Genomic DNA, 2,392 nt, shown 5'->3' with positions numbered 1-2,392 from the left:
ACTGTAATTGAATGGTGGTTTTTCGGGTTCTCTCTGATTGTTTAATTGTTTTAGTAATACAAAAAAAAACCCACAAAACAAACAAACAACTGTGTCTTTCCAAAATATAATACATTAGTTAGACAGGCAATACTGCCAAAATATTTATACAGAAATAGTGGTGAGATTTTGAATGTAATTGAATTCTTCGTATAAGTACATCCTACGTCATAAGTTCCTATGTCAGAATGCTTGTACACATTAAGTTATATATACATACATATCTACATACGTATGTAGATAAAATACATATTTTATGTATTTTAATGTTTATTTTATTGTTTATTTATGTTTATTAATATTTATTTTATCTTAATGTTTATTTATTTATTTTGGAGAGAGAGAGTGGGGGAGCAGGGAAGGTGCAGAGAGACGGAGAGAGACGGAATCTCAAGCAGGCTCAGGGCTGTCATCAAGGAGCCCGACACGGGGATCAAACCCATGCTGCATGAGATCATGGCCTCAGGTGAAATCAACAGTCGACTGCTTAACCCACTGAGCCACTTACATGCCCCCATTATTATATTTCACTACATGCGAGGTGTGTGCAAATCCAGTTGTGTAGAATCAGGAGACACATATTTATAATAACATCTCTCCTTCGCTCTGCATCTCTTTCTGATTCTTTCTGAGCTCTTTCTCTTTTCCCTTATACATTTTATAGAACTTTAAGTTTGGAATGTACACACATTTTTACAGTACTTCAAGTTCTAGTAAGTGCAGACTGATACATATCATATATACAATATAAGGAATACCTTATATTCCTTTGACTGATGCAAACAAAATGTCCATTATTTCACTTTTCTCATATTAAATATTAATAATTAACTTTTGGTGATAATGTGAAACTATATTGGTATAAGCTATGTCAATGTCAGGGAGTACATCATTTATTCACGTTATTGCTGATAAATTCCATGCCCTTGTCTTTTCATAAGATCATTTCAACCCCCTACCAAGTTGTTTTCTTTTTGAAGATTTCTTTTAAAAATTGCTAAATACTTGATCTTGACAGGAAACATGTGGTAAGAAAGGATGGACCCGAAAAATGGGAGTTCTTTCACGGGCTTTATCCTGCTGGGTTTCTCTGACCGGCCTCAGCTGGAGCGAGTCCTCTTTGTGGTTCTTCTGATCTTCTATCTGCTCACCCTGCTGGGAAACACAAGCATCATTGCGTTGTCCCGCCTGGACCCACACCTGCAGACTCCCATGTACTTTTTCCTGTCCAACCTAAGCTTTCTGGACCTGTGTTACACGACCAGCACTGTTCCTCAGCTGCTGGTTCATCTCAGGGGACCAGACAAGTCTATCTCCTTCGGCGGCTGTGTAGCTCAGCTCTTCGTCTCTCTAGGGTTGGGATCCACAGAATGCATTCTGTTAGGGGTGATGGCATTTGACCGCTATGCAGCCGTCTGCAGGCCCCTGCACTACACAGTGATCATGCACCCCCGTCTCTGTGCCCTGATGGCTTCTGCATCGTGGTTCATTGGTTTTGCCAACTCCTCGTTGCAGACGGTGCTCACCTTCTATGTACCACTTTGTGGGAGAAATAAAATAGATCACTTCTTTTGTGAGGTCCCCCCACTGCTCAAGCTTGCCTGTGTTGACACCAATGTGAATGAGTCTGAGCTCTTCTTTGTCAGTGTGATCATTCTTCTCATACCTGTGGCATTAATCACGTTGTCCTATGGTCGAATCGTCAGGGCAGTGTTAAGAATAAAGTCAGCTGCTGGACAGAGGAAAGCTTTTGGGACATGTGGGTCCCACCTCACGGTGGTGTCCCTGTTCTACGGCACGGCCATCTATGCTTACCTGCAGCCCAGCAACAACTACTCCCAAGATCAGGGCAAGTTCATTTCTCTCTTCTACACCATTGTCACCCCCATGGTCAACCCCTTCATATATACTCTGCGGAACAGGGATGTGACGGGAGCAATGAGGAAGGTGTTCTGTGGGGGCTATGACTCCAGATGACTGGGGGGCAAGACCCTCTGATGGAAGAATTTGAGTTCAGAGTCTTTCTGCTTTTTGTCCTGCACGTGTCATCCAACATTTCCCCTGACGACTCTCAAGGGGATTTTCTTATCTCCTTCTTTCGTGCAAGTGAGTGTTCAAACTCTGAGTTCATGGATTCATTGCAGCCTCCAGAGATTCTGATTTAGAGCATCTGTGTCATATTATTTTTTCAAAAACCTCCACAAGATTTTGTTATTTCACTCCCTTTTGGGAGCACTATTTCTTTCCTAATTGCAAACAGACATCTACACACATATGATAAAAACACAGCCAATAAGAATATGTAACACCAATACAGTGTCAGAAACAATTATGTATTAAATTTGTTTTAATG

At 41.1% G+C, this 2,392-nt stretch overlaps 1 protein-coding gene across 1 annotated transcript; it reads left to right on the top strand.

Moving 5' to 3' along the window:
• The first annotated feature begins 1,062 nt into the window (after window positions 1–1,062).
• Window positions 1,063–2,016, top strand: LOC124528432 (putative olfactory receptor 2B8). Its single transcript, XM_047102053.1, is given in 1 exon segment — window positions 1,063–2,016. A coding segment is annotated over 1 exon segment (954 nt).
• The last annotated feature ends 376 nt before the right edge of the window (window positions 2,017–2,392 follow it).

The sequence above is a fragment of the Lynx rufus genome, unplaced genomic scaffold (genome assembly GCF_022079265.1).
Source record: "Lynx rufus isolate CCGP_SWC_20201006 ecotype Redwood Valley unplaced genomic scaffold, mLynRuf1.p SCAF_6, whole genome shotgun sequence".
NCBI lineage: Eukaryota > Metazoa > Chordata > Mammalia > Carnivora > Felidae > Lynx > Lynx rufus.
This window is presented reverse-complemented; position numbering and strand designations above follow the sequence as displayed.